This window comes from Metopolophium dirhodum, chromosome 1 (genome assembly GCF_019925205.1).
Source record: "Metopolophium dirhodum isolate CAU chromosome 1, ASM1992520v1, whole genome shotgun sequence".
NCBI classification, from domain to species: domain Eukaryota; kingdom Metazoa; phylum Arthropoda; class Insecta; order Hemiptera; family Aphididae; genus Metopolophium; species Metopolophium dirhodum.
In genome coordinates this window covers 103041124-103059964 of record NC_083560.1, presented here as the reverse complement: position 1 = coordinate 103059964, position 18841 = coordinate 103041124, and the positions used below count along the sequence as shown (strand labels likewise).

The following is an 18841-nucleotide window of genomic DNA, read 5'->3' as shown; positions in this document are numbered from 1 at the left end:
ATCAGTATTATGAACACCATCACCGCTACAGTGTTCAACCATGACCAACTAAACCAACAATATAATTTTCTTACGCCTAGAGTACACGCTTCACGGTCAAAAAGACCGGGCTTTTTGAATTTTGTTCATTGTTTCAAAAATACGAAATATTAACCTAACCTAATCTAGGTACCTTCTAATTAGATGATTAACTAACATTAGATACAATTCCTAACTGTATACGATTTGTTGCCTGTACTATAGAAGGGTTCAAAGTCCATTACCTATTAAAACACGGTCTAAAAGACCGTGTGCGTGTTATACTGTGACATTGACACACAATTTAATTTTAACTTATGTTAACTTTCTTATCGCCGATAAGACGTTATTCCTTATCGATAAAACGTAAATGAATATTTTATTTTCATTGTGACTGGCAAGATTGTTTTTAGTTGACATTGGTTCGCCATACCGTGTGTAACTACGAGTATAATACAGATAAAACATTTATAAATGTAAGTATCAGTACATTTTATTTTTAAATAAATTTAAATAAAAGTTTAATTTTTTTATATTATGTATCAATTAAATTATTTGAAAATATTTATTTATTTAAAATAAAATCAATAAAATAATTATTATTTCAATTTATCGAGTTTTAATGGAAATATTTCAATACACGGTCAAAAACACCGTGTGCGTGGAATCTCGTGAATATTTTTAATGCGTGTAACCTAGGGTTAACGAATCGCCACTGGCACACTGTATGTGGGATTAATCAGACTGAAATATTTTGGCGTTTGCTAAAATTTTCAATTTAGTCGAAAAAATTAGTAGGGTGGACTTGGCTACCCCTCATCCACAGATAACATAGGTACAAAATAATTCTCATCCTATATAAGATCGTAAAAAAAATTTTTAAACTAAATTATTTTTATTTATTTTACGGGCTGGACCCATTTTTACATAAATTATAGATAAGACATTAAATTAAATAATATTGAATTGAATTTATAAGCATTTAATTTTGTTGGTATATTTTTTCATATAATATGTATTATAAATACTCGTATACAATATAATAGTATAAAATAACAACTAGAAGTAAAAACAAATACATAATGTACCAATACGTACTATTTCCAAATTGTTTTTGTATCGTATTTATCTAAAACTCATTGTTTTTCAGTTACCACTAATACCTCGTTCGATATTTAAAATAGATAAGCTAGTGATTATCCGCGTAGTTGAAAAACCACGATCAAGTGGTCCAAAATGTATACTGGAATCGTGATAGTAATAATTTCAAATAATATTTTATAAGAGTTGGAAAAAATCATTGGCTTTATCCAAGTATATAGTCGTTGAAAATATTTTTGACATTGGTAATTATTATTATTATTATTATTATTATCGAAACATTTCACAAATATGTCAGAACGCCTAATAATGCTAAAACATAATGAATTCGGAAAATCGGAAAATAAAATATTAAAATATTATGTAGAAATCAAGAATTATGGTTTGGACTTTTTGGGGTGCCAAAGACCCACTAGCACACCCCCCCCCCCCCCACCACCACTACTATTTTCAGCCGTAAATAATAATAATAATAATAGTAGAATATAATCACTCGCGTGGAGTATTACTATTATAATATATTATTATTATGTTCGAGCTCGTCATTAAACACACGGCCGAGGTACAGGCGTTCATATATTATATAGGTAGGTCTGCTTGTGCGTGTGTGTTTTATTATTATAATAATATGTATATGTACATCCGCGCCCGGTAAACGGCGATAAATCAAGTTATCTGATTACGCGTTTGAGGTCGGCGAGGAAAAAATGTGAAAAAAACCACCAACGGTCTGGCGTTTTCCGACGCGAAACCACTACGCGTGATAATGACAATATCATATTATTATTATTATTATTATACAATATACACACCTAATACACGTATGCAACTTTATATATAACAATACAAAAAGTCATTATATGATAACAAGTATACAGAGTGATCCAATTCAAGTGTCCACACTCGCCATTTCCAAAAGCGTTTATTTTATTAAAGAATTGTTTTTTACAATAATTATTCCTTATCGCTATTATTTTTAAGAACTATACAATTTTCATCTAGACTTATCGAAACACTCCAAAAAAATACACTGCTTCGGAACAAGCTGCTATAGGTATAATAAAATAAATTAACGTTACAGTCATTCGACAATCAATAAAATGGATATAATTATATCGTATTGTGGAGAGTGAACCAATGTAAGTGTCTGCGATCACTATTCCGAAAAGTTACTTTTTTGAAAATAATGTATTTTACAATTTCCTATTAGTATTATTTTATTAACTATTCTCGTTCGAAGATTCAATTTTCATCATGACTTATCCCAATTATAATCCGTTCTCCTTCGGAAAAAAGGAACGTTGTCTTTCGACAATGTGAAATAATAATTGTAAATTCGTAAAATTGTTTTTGAAAAGTAGTTTTACAACCAAATCAAAATTTAAATTGTGTAAAAACAATTAATTTTAATATATATTTTATGCATCGATCAAATGGATCTTCTTGTATAATACCCATAACCCACGCGTTACCATATAACCTGACAGTCCTCTGTTTATATTTATATTATATTATTATCGTTCGGTGTTCATATAGAACAGTGCATTTAATAATGTAATACATTTTACTATCTAGGTAATCCAGAGTATTATGGTATAATATTTTATATGGAACGATCTGGGCGGCTGGATTATTCTAATAATCGGGCATTAATATTATATACATATTATCATAATATTATTATGGATATTTGGTTCGCTAATTTTTTTCATTTGTAAATTATACCTATCACTGTACAAACGACTATTGGCGTATATGCGTATATTATTACGTTTTATTTGAACCGACTGCCGCTGCAACCGTGTATAACTATTTAGTCCCAGGTTTGTTTCAATTTGAACTTTTTCATATTTTAATAATAGGAATTGGTTCAAATATTATGTTTTTAGGAATAATTTAAGTTTACATAAAGACCATATTTTTCGGATAATAAATTATTATCTATGCTATTTTCAGTTCTGTGGCGATACAAACTACTCATTTTCCCAATGAGGGCTCTAGTCGTTACTGATTTTAATAGATTATGCCAAGATATTAAGATGTATTATGGAGATAATTTTGAAAATTATTTGAAAATTATAGTTATCAACTAAATGATTTTTAATGTCTAAAATTATTGTTATTTAATGACTCTGAATCATAAATTCATTAGACAGCCACAAAATTAAAATCATCATCTTTATTTTTAGCTTACGAGATTTTTTATAATAAAATTATTTTTTTATACAAAATTTGCAGGTTTGGACTTATCTAGATAATTATTTGTTCATCTTTTATCTTATCTAGATAAATAGTTAGAATTTATCTAAACGTTCATCTTAGATTATGTTCCTAGTGCCCAACTAAAATATACCTACATTTAAAACCATTTAAAAAATACTTATCTAATCCGAACATTGGGTATAGGTGCTAAATAATGGTAAGATCGTCAGGAAATTTAGTTGATATGCTCTTGAATATACTTATACTGTCGTACTGATGATAAATTCTGTCCCAACGACGGCTGCAAGGAAAGGTAATAACGTTCTTAATGATGAATAGTAGGAGGTGATCTTCGGGGTGCGAGAAGATGAGAGGAGGATGAAACGAGCTGTAGCAGTTCCTATAGTGAGACAATATGTAGGCGCCGGTCAAGGTTCAGGTCGGGTCGGCCAGAAATAGCGTTTTCCAGACCACATGTTTTGCTCGTAACTCGTTGATGTCTATGAAATAAAATATGTAACAGTATCCGAAATGCGTTTGTTTCGATATTGCATAGTAGTTAAAGTTTCAAAAAAAAAATTGCACGTGCCATTAATATTCAATACTAGCTGGTCCTGCACGGTGTTGCCCGTGACAAATTAAATTTCCGTGGATTGAGCCCTACTTAAACTCCGTTATAAATGTAAACTGCACAGATGTTTAACACTACAGTTATTTGGGTTGTTTTGACAGAATATAAAATACAATTCTAAAATTATAATATCCAATCATAATATAATAGTAACTATTTTATTTTCTGTAACTAATGGCGAAAATATAAAAATAAAAATATGATAGTTTTTTGTGTGTCCACTGTATATTCAGCATTTAGTGCTGAACAGTAAAAAGTAAGCCTATGACACGACGGATCTTACTGAATTTATTGAAAAAAAGGTTATGGAGGTCGGTCGAAAACTGTGAATTTGCATATAAGGGTCATCCGCTTTGATTTTATACATGAATACTATAGTTGATATATTTATCAATTATTGCTGTTCCTGTACGGCGTTACCCGTAACAGATTAAATATTATATACTTCGGTTTAAGTAACTCAGCTGTTTTACACAAAACGTAACTTAATTCAATGATTTATACTTATGTTTGTTATTTAATTCAAAATATGGGCACCCTCCGAAGTTGACGGTTTATCAGCTCCGGTGTATCTGCGGGATTATCCAAAAGTTACTATCGCGTTTGTGCCTGGACATGTTGGCTCTATAGCTGTCAGTGTTGGCACTCTTTGTCTGTAGAGATATCAACATTTTTTACTTCACAATTCCAAATCACGTTTTAAATAAACCGAACAAATGTTTAAATCAATGTTGTTCTATTAATAAAAATGTATATTGGTGTGGTTCATCTGGTAGTTATTAAAATATAATTCAACAGACAATATTTACCACTCCCTGGCCATCCACCACGCATCTTTACTGGGGTGTCAATCGAAGCACCTATGTACTGGTTGTACCACTATTTGTGTGGGCCGCAAATTGGAGGACAACAATGTATTAATGTTATCTGAACAAATTTCAAGCCAAACGCGACGCACGAGTATTGTTGCGGTGTTAAACATGACGTTTGGGTCTCTCATAAAATGTATTGGTATTACGGAATTCGCGTATAATACTATAGTGACGAAAACTCACCGTACACGCTGACGGTGTTTTTACATATAATTTCGTTTATCGCGTCAGATGACATATATTATTATTATACGACGACGATATGACTCGCGTATAATAGCGTGTTCGGGGTACACGCGTATTTTATATAAATAAACGTCTGCCAAACATAACATAAGAATATGTAAATTGTACAATAATATGCGAGAAAAATCTCGTTTGACGCTTGTAATCGACAATATATTATACACATAATATTATTGTACGCGTTTACATAATAATAATATTATACCGTCCGCCCTACGCCCTTCTGCGGTCTGCGGATCATATAGCAGAGATGCGCCACTGCTTCAGACAGACTACTACAATTTATTTATTATTATTGTATGGTTGTGCGAAGTTATTCGTGGGGTGAAATATTTCTGATATACATTCAGTAGTCTTTTCACATAACTATATATAGGTAGATGGAAAATGTGCACGCATTTAATTTACTAAAACTATCGTCGATTGTTACGATTTTTTTGTCATTTTTATTTTATTGAGTAGGTAATATAATTATTGCCTTAATATATAGTTTTAAATATAGTCTTAGTACATAGTTTTTATTAAATCTTTCAAAACCATATAATATTATAATTGAATATAAGATTATGCATGTTACGCGGTAGTTACGGTAATTATAACGTTTTAAATTACAATCTTATAATATGGTCAAATAATTTTAAATTTGTTATAATTGCCTTATCAAACACACTTTGTAAAACAAGTTAAACTTAATTAAATTTATAAATATAATTTCAGTTTTTGTATTAAAAAATATTATAATAACTCATCTGCGATTCTAAATATTCTTTAATTCAATCGACAAAAAATAAATAAATACAACCTGCAGTATAGAACCGAAAACACTATTTATTCTCGTTATCATATATTATTATTTATTTATTGATGATTATAGCCTGCAGACCTCGTCCCGCAGCACTGCATGCTTAACATATAATATATCGATAAGAATATTTTATTGGGACAGCGGTCTCGACTTACGAAGATGAATAAAATCACAATATTATACGAATATACTAACCCCAAATGTTATTTATCTGTAATACTATTATCATTATATAGAGCTCATAATATTTCATACAGTTATAATACAATGAGTGCTCTCTATGAGTTTCACATTGCGATTTGTCAATTGATATTCATGCTGCCGACCACCTATACCCCATAACTTATCCTGTATTCCTGTACTCGCGGGACTCTTTCCAATCCGTCTACTCACCGCTTCTGACTAAAACTTAAGACGTTCATAACATAACTGTCCTTTAACATTTCACGGATGGTGGTTTTATCTCAATGCAATCCTTGGCTATAATTCCTTTAATATTTTTATAATATACCGAAATAAGACTTAAACAGTTATAAAAATTGTAAAACTATATTTTTACCGGAAAATGTTGTTTATTTTAACGATTTTAAATTATATAAATGAAATATTTTCTAAAACGTAAGTGTTTTCTGAAATAATGAGTGCCTTACGTTAAATTGTTCACCCCGTATTATGAGAAATGCAAAAACAATCGTTAGGTACTTTTATATAGGCACCTACCTAGTTTTTTTTCGTTTCTGGTAAACCAAAATATATTTAAAACATTTTGTAGTCACGATGCCGTTTTAGATTTTGAGCGATGATACGAATATATTTTCTATACTTTTTAACTTCATTTTTCATTATTATAACTCGAATCCTCCATAGTACCTTATAGTGGTTGTATATTATAATAATAGTGTAATGACTTTAGACCACCCTCAACCGGAGAGCATTACTCTCTTGCAGGGAGACTATAATATATTTTATCCTCGAATTGAAAACGCTATACATCGTCAGGAATAATACTATGCTTTACAACTAAATCAATCTATGTAAATATATCGGACAAGTTACGTATAGCACATTTCGATGTGATATGAACGTTGGAATTACATGATATACGGCATCAAAAATCAGAATTTTGTCCGCTCGTTGTAGAAGTCGTCGGAAGAAGTCTTTTTAGCCCCTTCTGCAGATATGGATAGTATAAAAACGTATTTATCATCTATGAAATAAAAATATGATATTACTTTATCAATGTATATAGGTACTATCAAATATTATAGTTGATGAATAATTCAATGATATCTAATAATTATAATTATGTGGCGTATTAAAAAAATAATGTTACATTTTTTTTATTACCACAGATGTCCGGGCCCCTTCCTGGCGTGACTTTGCAACTCTATAGGTCCTGGTATTATCATCTTTCTTTATCCATGGTAACTATACGCGTTATCCAAAACTCTTCACTTTCGTGTGCCACCTAATAGTATATTACGTCTTGGTATTTTCCTACCAATGTTGACTTATCTACGTCATAGTACCTTCGTTGGTATGATTTTCGGACATCCTTCGTATCATCTTATATTCATATCCCTTCGGATATTTACAATTTATACTTGTTGATATTAAAATCGTCAATTTTTTTTTGTGAAATGTTTAAAAATATAAATTCCGTCGTTCCCCGATTGTTTGACACTGTAATCGTATTATATTTTTGTGCTAGCTACAAGTGATATTATGATTTTAACTGAGCTTTGGCCCGAAACGCTCCCTGCAAACTATACCACGAAAATAATTCATCAATTACTAGTATTGTTTACACTGATCATCTCGGAGAGTGCACTCTGTTCAGATTTAAAATCGCATTTAAATTACCGCAGATAAAAAAAAGTGACCTTAGACATGGGCTCGATATTATAATATGTGCAATGTATACAATTTGTTGTATAAAATATCTACATGGACACGTGCAGGACTGCATTATGATTATTCACTTACGCCATTTTAGCACTAAATGAACCACCTTTATCTTATCATTATTTTGAGGGCAGTAATAATAATTATCAATTATTCTATTAGTGAAATAATAATTTCTCCCTTCACGTTTGTTGTGTTCATTAAAATATTATATAATATTATTGATTAACCATGATAATGATGATAATGATGATGATGTTGAATTTTATAATATTATATCGTTTCAGACTGCAGCTGACCGGCCGATAGACCACATCTACAGCACTAATTGACCATCTACTGACCGACCGACGGGCCACACCCGACCACCCATCGCCGCAATAACGGGACCGGGTTCGGGTCGCGGTGCGAACAGTGGCCGGGCAGAGCAGTCAGCCAGCTAGACAGCCGCACCAGCAGTCGTGCACGTCCGCAGCCACAGCCGCCGCCGTGCTGAACCGACGGCCACCGCCGTCCCCCGCACCACCACCGCGACTCGTCTGGCCCGTTAGAGGCCTGTTCGCCCCGACCGTCGTACAGCCACCGCCTGTCATGCACCACCAAGTGGCCCACCCGCACTGGATCGCCGCGGCCGTGCAGCCCTGGGGCTTGCCCCAACAGCTGGCCCCGTCGCAGAACATGTTGACACTGGCCGCCATGGCGCCTACCGCGATGGCCCCGGCCACACCGGGCGCTGCGCCCATCGCTTTCATCGGGTTGCATCCGCACCACCCGCATCACCCACACCCACACCATCCGCACCACCCACACCACCCTCACCACCACCCACATCATCTAAACGCGATGCCGGCGCAACCGCTGCAGCCGTCGCCGCCGCCTCAGCATCCGAACCACATGACAGGCCATCACTCGGCCACGACGGCCGCTGCCGCCGCGTTGGCCCTTCTCAATCAGCTGCACCACCACCATCACCAGCAACAACAGCAACAGCAACACGATCTCGCGCACTTGTTGCTCCAACAGCAACAGCACCAGCAGCATCAGCAGCTCCAGCACCAGCAACAGCTCACGCCACTGCCACAGCTACAGGTAAGCGTCTACAAACATCCTATACAGCACCTGCACTGGCTCAACTATATTATAGTGCCCCCGATAACCACTTGAACCATTAACTTCACCCCCCCCCAAAAAAAAAAAAAAAAATCCAACAATCATATAAGTTAAAGCAGGACATAATATTGTTATACTGTCTTATTACTTCTTTCCGACGAAATCGATTTCGTATATTAATTAGTAATTACCTACTGTTCTACGTTTTTTTTACAAAATGTTATGATTGGCCTCGACCAGGTCGATGTGTTAACATCTGCTTAGCACTTTCGATCTGTGGTCTGCGGTGATAATATCGTATATAGGTATGCATAATATTATTGTAAATAGGCAATTATGTTATAAACGGCACATACACAAACACATAGAACGACGGAATTTCCTCGGAACTAATTAAACATGAAACAATAACTGTATATGATGTACATATACCATGGTATACGATGTATTATATATACCATCCATTTTGTACCGGTATCGTATGATAGTTAATTAAAGTTCATTGTCGCCAAATACGACTGCGACCACATCGATGCGTCATCGGTGTCCGCTGCACAATAACGATTTAATCGACGCACTATGCAATTTACGAATAACAATGTTTGTGTGTCGTGGTGCGCTGCAGTTGGTTATTATTTTATTATTATTTAGTTTCGGCGAAAGCGGAATCACATTGTCTTTTTTGGTGCTCGAAACAATAATTATTGTACTGTCAATAATATAATATGAAAATATTTTAAACGAAATATTCTGTCTATAGGGCACGGATATCAATTCAAAGTACTTAAGTTCATTATTATTTGGGCCCTCTAGAAGATTGCGTTCCAAGTATTATGCGTAATTAATTTAATGTAATAACTAATAACCAAGACTGGGCAAGTTAATGATTTTTTTTAACTCAGTTAAGTTAAGTTAATATGCACCAATAACAAAAAGTTAAAAGTTAAAAGTTAATTTAATTATAGGTTAACTCAGTTAAGTTTAAAGTTAGTACACACTTTTTGTTAACTTTTTATTAAGTTAAAAAAAAGTTAATTTGTTTATACAACGCTAGCGTGCTTAATTTTTTTCCAACCCAAAACTAAATTATAGGATATAGTGTCCATACATCATACAGTATTTCCATATAATATGTTAGATTCGAATGATATACATTTTTAACTTTAAACAATTTACGATACATATTTTTTGACATGAAAACGAATTCGACTGAAATAGTGAAATATTATAAAATTAAAAACAAAATAAATTAACTTAACTTACTTTTTAAAATGAAAAATTAACTCGTTAATTTCACGTCAATTAAGAAAGAAATTTAGTAAGTTAACAGTTAAGTTAATGAAAAGCAAAAAGTAACTAGTTAGGTTAAAAAGTTCTTTACCTACTTCAAAGATGAAACTTTTATTTTACATTTTTTTTTAGCATTTTCGTGTAGTTTTATTCATTTTCAGTGGATATCAATATCTTCTTCTAGTGTAAATTTGTAAATTAAAAATATTATATCAAGAAATATAGTTTAAATAGATTTTAGGTATATTTCATCCGTACCAAATTTCAATCATACGTATATCAACAATTAACCGGCAAATTAAAAAAAAACATAATAATATAACTTTAATGTATATACCATACACTATTATATGTTATTAGAATAGGCATTAAGCACTGAAAGATATAGAATAACAATACTATTATATAAGGTTTTAGTTGTATACGTGCATATTTAATGTTGGTCTGGGGTCAATATGTGTAGGTACCCCGTGCGAGTGGTGACGGGTTAAGATAAAGAAGTGTTACAATTTCCGAAAGTTAAACTGTCGCTTGAGAGTCTATCAAAAAAGTTTGGGTAGTTTGTAAGGGCTTATTATTGGATTGAAAAGGCTATTATTTAGACAATTTTTAATTGTTTTCAGAGCATTTAAATCCGAGCACTATAGTCTCGTACCTATACGCATTGTTTAAAGTGATGTACGTGTCCGTCCAAGCAAAGCCTTAATGCCATGTGAGGTCTTATCGTTCGTGTGCATATTGTGATATCCTATTTTACAGAAAATCCTATCGCTTATCAGTTGCTCGATTACAACACAATATAATTATATTATCGGAACCTGCAGTGGCGCCGGCCGGACATGATAATAATGTGTTCGAACAGCGATCGGTTAATAAACGTAAAATGAATTTGGTCGTTACATATATTATTAATCCTGGGCAGGCGAGGGTGGAGGTCCTAAGTCAATAGATATATTTCAATAAAATTATTGTTGCGATATTACAGCTTGGCGCCACACCGATCGTAATAAGGCATACAGTAAAACACTTAAATTACACGACTAATCCATATTATATGGTCGCCGTTTTATAGTATCGTTTCGCAGTATATACCTTTAGGTACACGAAATGCTTTCGTGTTGCGTTCTGCGGCACTTCCGGCCGGATGAAAAACCATTAGAACCACCGCTGGTTAGGAAATTGTCCGTTACCTGTGTGTGTAGATAGGTAGTGGAAAGGCGTGTATTGTCGCTGCCACGCGTTCCTATAGAGTTCGATGCTTTTAAGTTACGATGTATAGTGTTACCTACGCATTATTGTATTGCTTGCAACTGTGTGATGATAATACAATCATATAATCGGTTATAAATATACATGGTAATTTGACAAGCATATCCACTCCCATTTTTCCCTTTTAAAATAGTAAACTTACGTACTTATTCGAATTTTGGTTTTTGAAATTTTTCAGTTTAATAATTTATAATACACAATAATAGCTAGGTGGACCATATTTTCAATTATTCAGATTTTTAATACCGTTGAAGAAGTGCCCCGCGTGATATATAAACTTGTTTTTTTTTCAAATGAAAACTAACATTTTTACTGTAAATTGTTAAGCTGATGATTTTTTGGAAACTTTTGATGTATGGAAACCAAAATTCGAACGAGTAGTTTCAGAGTTTGTAAAATATTTTTGCCAAGGACAATAATCAATTAAAATCAACAAAAATATTAAACTATTTAAATATGTGTTACACTAGGTATTAGATCTACTATTTATTATACTCAGAAATTATAAAATTATCATACATTTTAGTAGGTGCACAAAGTGAGAAAATACATAATTGAATTTTGATTTTCCATCAAAAATAATATGGTACCAACCTATCTATTTAAGTGGGCCTAAACATTTTTTAAATCAGATTTTGAATACCTATCAAATGTGTAATCCATTATTAAGGAGGAAAATGGGAGTGACATGCTTTGTAAATCATCCTGCATATTATAATGTGACGTGTTGAGATAGGTATAATCGTTCGTCTGTTCTAGGCAGAAACCGTTTATGAATTTCACATTAAATAATTACGTTCTAACAAACTTCTGCGATCAATACGTCTTAGATCGTATACGAATCATATTATTATATACAATTGAAATGTTTTCCACTTTTAAATTGTCCACCTGCATTATAGTATTCATATATAATACAGCTCTACTAGTAGTCACTTCTTATTGGACTCTAGGCAGTTAATAGACTCATTCGCCTATTTTACTCAAATATACTGGTCCCGATTTACACACTACACTGGTTCGAGGGGTGATGTGTACATTTAAGAACATATTTTTCATATTTTTTAGTTCATTATCCTGATTTTTCGAATGTATCAATACTTTGACTATTAATACCATTTATTTTCTCCGGCTCATTACACATCGAGAAGTATTGAAGATTTTGAAAATATTTTTTTTTTAATAATTTGAAGTCAATACAAAACAACATTTCCTATTTTTATCGTTAAATATTTTCATGTTTTATTTTGTTTTATGAATGACGACCACATACATGTGAAATACATAAATAAATACACGATGATGAATATTTAGTAGCACATAGCCAAATTTAACTTTTTTTTATTATAATGCATATTATGCATTATAATAAAAAAATATGGCGTATCTAGCCATATCTTTTTTATTCTTGGACCTTTCGCCTTATTTACTCTTTCAGTTGATAGACTCAAATAAACTCTTTGGTCTCAATGTGAGTCCAATATTCGGCCAATAATATAGTTCGTATGCATTTAATAACATGATATACGTTTTACAGTTTATGTTGGTAATAAACTTCTACCAAATCTATGGTCCCCATAAATCATAAAAGGTTTTTTCTCGTTTGTATACTATCTTGATGGAAATGAATAATTCAAATTTTAAAAACAAATCTACTCAAATCGGCCGTCAATTAGATCGATAGAAGTATCGATATTACACGAAGACACGCAATTGATTTTATATTTATATTTCGAGTTCGTCAATTGATATTGATAATATTATAACAACTGAAACTATCTGAAACAGTGACCTTTTTCTAAAATCGTATTTCAAATATATTTTAGATAAGAACATTTCCCCGTTTAATATAATATACCTACTGCCTATTTTTACTATATTATATCGTAATGTTATCGATCGGTCGTCAATGGCACCTACCTATATCATATTCCCTGGTCCGTCCCGAAACGATTATGCCGTATAATAACAATAATATGAGCACCGACCATTGCGGTATTTCATTCACCATAATATAACCATATACCATATACCTACGAGTCGAGTGATGTGACCTGCAGCCATATATAATAATATTGTATAGTTTGCAGTTCGGCGTTTGGCCGGCCGCCGATTATTATTATTTAGCCGAACGACGATCGATTGAAAATCGCACAGGAACAATAATAATAATAATAATAATATTATCATAATATAACACGACACGTGACTGCCGGTAACGTTATCGCATTTATTCATCCACCACGACAATGACAAATTGGTTACGACGGGGTTGTGTACTCACACGTACCAATACATCACAATATATTTTATTTAAATCGGTCCCTTCTTGCGTGCATTGGATTATACGATTTATTTATTTTTCGTTTTAATAAATTCCACCGACCACAGGAACCGCAGCATCCTTCGAACAAGTGGGTAATCCAATTATTCATGTCGACGAAAGGAAAAATCGCACCCCGACTATCATTTATGTTTTGTCACGTATACCTAACTGTGTCTGCAGACGCGTGTTAACTATATGATTTCGTATGGTTTCCGGAAAATGTGTCGCGACTTGCTGTCTTGTCGATGAGGATGGCAGAGAAAATGACGTGCTTCCGAGGAGACGATGGTCGTCCTCATTGCAGGAATAATCGCGAATCGTCCCTTCGGTAACGACGCCCTCGCCGTCGTCCTTTGACATTGGTCGCATCCTTTCTCCTGGTGCAGTGTGCGTCCTTTACATAGCTTAAGAGTCCGCGTGGTATTATTTAATTTAATATTACTATTTTGTGCATACAATTTACGTAGTATACAAGACATACGTACGCCGCGCATATCACAGTAAGTATATAGTTATCCCGACCTTAGATTGTAGACTCAAAGAAAATATATGCGCTCCAGTAGATATATATTGAACACGAATTGCACGGAGCAAATTGTTTTCTTGAGTAAAATATAAATTATAATATTACAAACGGTTGTGGCTGTAGCGTTATAGTTTAGTTATAAAAATTATATTGGTTAACAATAAGTTAGTATATAGTTTAAAAAAAATGATTATGATTGTTATTGCGAGCACGTGATTTATCAATCGTTGACAACAATATTACATCACTTGCTCAGCTACTGTGGCGAATCTTCGACGGAAAACTGCGTACTACACCCACCAATAATAATAATATAATATTTTTTTACGTCGGACCGTTGGAAATATCATAAATATTATATATAGGGTTGGACTGTTGGAAGGATGAATTAGGAAGATACATAATGGATAGACTGCGGTCATTATTTCGGAATACGGAAAAAATATGCTGTCGCCTGTCATGTATAATATTATTATTTTTTTACTCCACTGGCGAAGTAAGTACATAATATTATATTGCGAACACTTCACCGAACACGACTCGTGCGAATCAATTGAATATTGTACCACAAGTAGCCTAACCTATATATACCTATATGTCTTGTAAACATTTGCGTTATTTTTTTTTTCTCAAGCTTTTAATTTCATGTTTGATCAATGTAATTTTTTATTTGTATCGAATTTGTGAAAACGAATAATTTACTATAGAAATCTTTAAATTTATATCATTGACAATGCCTTTAAATGTAAATCAGTCTACTCAACAACTTTAATATTATATTATTATTTAGACGAAAAGGATAAAGCAAATTTTTTAATCAATAATATTAAAAATTAATTAGTTAAATTAGTTGCAATTAAATGTAATTACCTAATACTAATTAATCATTTAATATGTGTAGTACCTACCTATATTATATTATCAATTATATATCAGGCAAATGTATTTCTGGTTATGACTATTAAAATAATAATAATTTATAATTGGTTCGGTTGCTCTAATAATAATATTATAATGCCCAACAACTATTTGTATTCATAATGCGTATACTCATAATAGATACTTGTTGAGTTATACTTTACAATATAGGGTCTAAAGATACATTATTGAAATTAGTTTTGTAATACCTAGTTAAATATATATTTATTTATTGGATTTATGTGTGTGTGTGTGTGTGTGTGTGTGTTTGTATTATAAACCTTGCAATAAATTAGGAATAAAATAAGGCATTTTACATTTTTATGAAAATCATTGAAAAACGTATATAATATATTTTATAGTATTACACTTTTTTAAATATAATTATTGAAAAACTCATATAATTGTGTTTTAATCACTTTTATTCATCCAGTCCTCAGCCCATTTGTGATTTTTAAATTATTTCGACCACTGAAAACAATAATATACTTGGAGTTATGCATAATAATTATGACAATAAATTCATTTAATTGCCATTTCACGAATAAACACAAATTGAACGGGCGACGGAGTGGCCGAGCGGACTAAGGCGTAGGTTGTGACGCATACCGGCGCTGGTTCAAACCTCGGTTCACGGGCGGCATTTTTCTTCGGGCAAGTCACGGTGTCCGGAGAACAAGTGCCGCCGTCCCCCACCCGGACATGGCAGATACCTACTGGTGCCCACTTGAAAATCTGCCAAAGCTATACACACACGTGTTTATCAACCAACAGTATTCTCCCCAACAAACAAACAAACAGCTAATGGGCATAGTTGCCGGGCTTAATGGTCAATTAAAAAAATAAAAAATAAATTGAATATAACAATATTCTATGAAATTATGATGTCTATATGCATAGTATAATAAAACACTAATCATTATAGGTGCATAATGTGCGAGCTTGGACAAAATCTGAAATGATAATAATAATAATATTAATAAGGCCACATTAAATTTACTTTAAATTGCTAGACATGGCCAAAATCAAAATCGTCGCCCGTCTATGATGCATTTATATTATACAATGTACCTACATTTTAATTTTAATCATATTTTATTAATTTATATCGTTGATTATGATTTGAAATTAGATTATTCTACGGTTCATAATAATGTTAAGTATTATTTTTTTAGTTATTCGAAAATATTTTTAACACCTGAATATACATAATTTATCATTTATTTTAACCTATAAATTAATAATAATACATTTGTACCTAAAGAATATTGTTATGTTTTAAATAACTATTAAAATACCTACATGCGGAAATGTTGAAAAGATTTATTTTTACAATATTACTTAATAAATTACGAATAATGATTTTATATATAATTTGGCGAGTAACCTAACTCAGATTTTATTAATATATACACTAAAACACTAAGCTGTATAGGTACTCTAAAAAAAAAAAAGTCCCATTTTACGAATACGCGCGATTCCCTGTGGTGTGAGAAAATATTTAACTCTCATAACTAATAAAAAGTTATAAAATATGTTATATTTATTTTCTTGTTAACATTTTTAGCAAGTGCCCCATAATAATTGTACTGTAAGTTGGCTAAATAGTATACACTTTAAAAAATAATAATATGAGGCAATGATATAGTTATGATATAAAATAATGTATAACCATACTGCAGTATTGGATAAATATTCGACCAAAACATAGACTTTTGTTGACGGCTATGAGAAACTAATATTTGACAAAACTTAATTAAGAAGTTTAAATAAATTATAATATTATGGGAACACATTTTTTTTTTTTTGTTAAACTTACGAATTTTGACTCTTTGTACCCTCAATGATAAAGTTAGATTAATTTAGAACCACTGTAAACGAATCTAACAAGAGAGCAAATGTTAACCTGCGCATAACTTTAAATTATATTTTGTAATCTAACTTAACTTAATTAAAACAAATATTGTTCCGCGTGCAGTCGTTTGTGTTTCACAAAGCCCTACGACGGAATTAGAAATATTTTTTACGAAGCGCGTGCGATGTATAATTGCATAATACGGAATCGTCCAATGTTATAACGCAGACAGGACGGTATCATATACACAGTTTCGTCGTAACAGTTTTCTTCGGTTTGCCTTTATTAATAATTATTATAAGACGGTGATATTTGTTCGGGACGAGAGTCGGCACCATATCTCGGATGGTTCGTTGTAATCGTTTCTATCGCGTTATAGCTAACATTGTTGAACAACGTGCGTAGGTAGGTACCTAATATAAATCAAATTTCAACTGATTTAGTGTGTGTGTGTGTGTGTAACGATAAAAAAATAATATAATATAATCGCAAATGTATAAAAGCAAATAGAGTATACGCACCGAAAAGTAGTAAAGTTATATAGTAGGTAGCGTAGTAGGTATTATTATTACTCGTATAATATGATAATGGTGTTGTATTTACAAGGTTTTCGGTTTGACGCTCCACGCTATAATGTTATGTAATTAGAATTTAAAAAAATATTGTAAAAAAAAAATACGACAGGAAAATAATACCAGGGCATTAAGGTGGGACGAGAACGACGAATAAAACGATTATATACATTTTGTTTCACGCCACCGTGTCGGTTTCATTTAAATACGCAGTCGATAAAAAAAAACCGTCAGACTTTATAGCTGCAGCTGTAGCTAGATGGGTACCTAACCTAACCTATACCTACCTAAATCGATGTATATTTACCGGCTGGACGCCGCCGGTTAGGTACGCGTGCGAATTTTAAACAAAATCGATTTTCATTTTATTTTCAATCCCCCCCCTCCCCCTCTGACCATTATTTATATAGACAAATGTTTGCAAACGATACCGACGGCGAATCATTACATATTACCTATTACATAACTATTATACTAGTCGTATAATATAACGCGTATATAGACCACAAATCATAATAATAATCTTCATCTTTCTTCCATTATTATTAATAATTGTTGTTGACTGAAATTTAAATATATTGAGCACTACATTTTAGTTTTCGTTGGGGAACAAAAAAAAATTGTATATAAAACGGGTATTCATCGATATTAAATAATAATATATTTTATAAATTCAAAATAGATAATATAATATTAATACTCTATATTTCTGAGAACGTAAATAAATAAATAATAATATGGGCTTCATGTAAACTTAAAAATTCTAAAAATCAGGATTTAAATACAGATTTATTTATTAAAGGGAATACAAATAATGGGAGTGAGTACGATTGGTTAATATTCCTGTATAATATAATATTATCGTTAGATAGAATACTTTTAAAATGTTCATACTAATATACCGAAAAAAATGTGTCACTCGATATGAATACTCAAATACGACTAAAGGGATTTGGGGGGGGGGGGGGGTGGAATGCACAGGACCCTTCCCCATCTAGTGTCGTCTCTGGTGACCGTTTTCTAACGTGGAAAACACGGTAGAACAGAATTTACAATACTTATCACGTACAATTCTTATTGTCATCACCGAATACTATTATAAATTATAATATTAAACAAGATTGAAATAAGAGACAAATGCTTCACGGGTATTCATGATCGCATAATATAATATATGATTAGAATAAATTTAGAG

General features: G+C 32.2%; 1 protein-coding gene across 3 annotated transcripts in view; it reads left to right on the top strand.

The window, feature by feature from the left end:
- The window catches only part of LOC132935396 (pseudouridylate synthase RPUSD2-like), a 494051-nt gene that overhangs the window by 86494 nt on the left and 388716 nt on the right, over positions 1-18841 (top strand). For all 3 annotated transcript variants that reach the window (XM_061001943.1, XM_061001944.1, XM_061001945.1), the window contains one exon: positions 8068-8869. In XM_061001943.1, coding sequence (XP_060857926.1) covers positions 8372-8869 — 498 coding nt within the window. In that variant the 5' untranslated portion in view covers positions 8068-8371. The remainder of the gene's footprint in view (positions 1-8067; positions 8870-18841) is intronic.